The sequence below is a fragment of the Austrofundulus limnaeus genome, unplaced genomic scaffold (genome assembly GCF_001266775.1).
Source record: "Austrofundulus limnaeus strain Quisiro unplaced genomic scaffold, Austrofundulus_limnaeus-1.0 Scaffold465, whole genome shotgun sequence".
Lineage (NCBI taxonomy): Eukaryota > Metazoa > Chordata > Actinopteri > Cyprinodontiformes > Rivulidae > Austrofundulus > Austrofundulus limnaeus.
The window spans coordinates 271,258-272,055 of record NW_013952867.1 but is presented as its reverse complement, the minus strand read 5'-3'; the positions used below and the strand labels follow the sequence as shown (position 1 = coordinate 272,055).

Here is a 798-nt window from a genome sequence, read left to right as displayed (position 1 = left end):
GTTCTAAACATTTCCAAACTGAACTCAACAAAGTCAAATCTCAACACAACCTGCTGACTTCATTCTCACTTCTGGATTAAACTGAGTTAAACTGAACACGTTGCTTCCTGGTGGTGCGTTTAAAGGCCGTGGGAAAGCTGACAGCAAAGAAAAAGATGAAGTCCAACCTGAGGACATTTCCCTCCACGTCTTCGATGGTGTCTGGCAGAGGCTTGTTGGCCGTCTCAGGCAGCAGCAGGGTGAGAGCAGAGCCCAGCAGGGGACAGAGACCCGACACAACCATGGGAGCATGAGGACTCATGTCCCTCAGGAGGTACATCATGGGGGCCAGGACTCCCCCTATTCGTGCACACATGGATCCAATCCCAATCCCATTTTGTCTGTGGGTCAGGGAGGACAAAAAGACAAGATGTCAGAAGAAAACAGCTGATGGTCATTTGATGTTTCTACTTTTAGGAAGAAGTTGTCCCTGTTCCAGTTTTCATTAGAGAATGGTCATTTAAAAGAAAATATATCTGATCAAAACTAAATGGTGCAAAGCTCTGATTAAAAAGTAAAGCTAAGAAAATGTTAGCTGAAAAGGCAAAAGTACCGTATTTTTTCGTGTATAATACGATCTCATGTGTGTAATACAATCTCATGTATAATATGATCTCATGTATAATATGATCTCATGTATAATACGACCTCATGTATAATACGATCTCATGTATAATACGATCTCATGTGTATAATACGATCTCATATATAATACCATCTCGTGTATAATACGATCTCATGTATAATACGATCTCATGT

General features: G+C 41.0%; 1 protein-coding gene across 1 annotated transcript in view; it reads right to left on the bottom strand.

The window, feature by feature from the left end:
- Window positions 1–167: 167 nt before the first annotated feature.
- Window positions 168–798, bottom strand: part of si:dkey-119m7.4 (organic cation transporter protein) — a gene marked incomplete at its 3' end in the record, with an annotated part of 35,870 nt that continues 35,239 nt past the window's right edge. Inside the window, 1 exon segment of the mRNA XM_014025289.1 lies at window positions 168–380. Within this exon segment, the coding sequence (XP_013880743.1) occupies window positions 168–380 (213 nt within the window).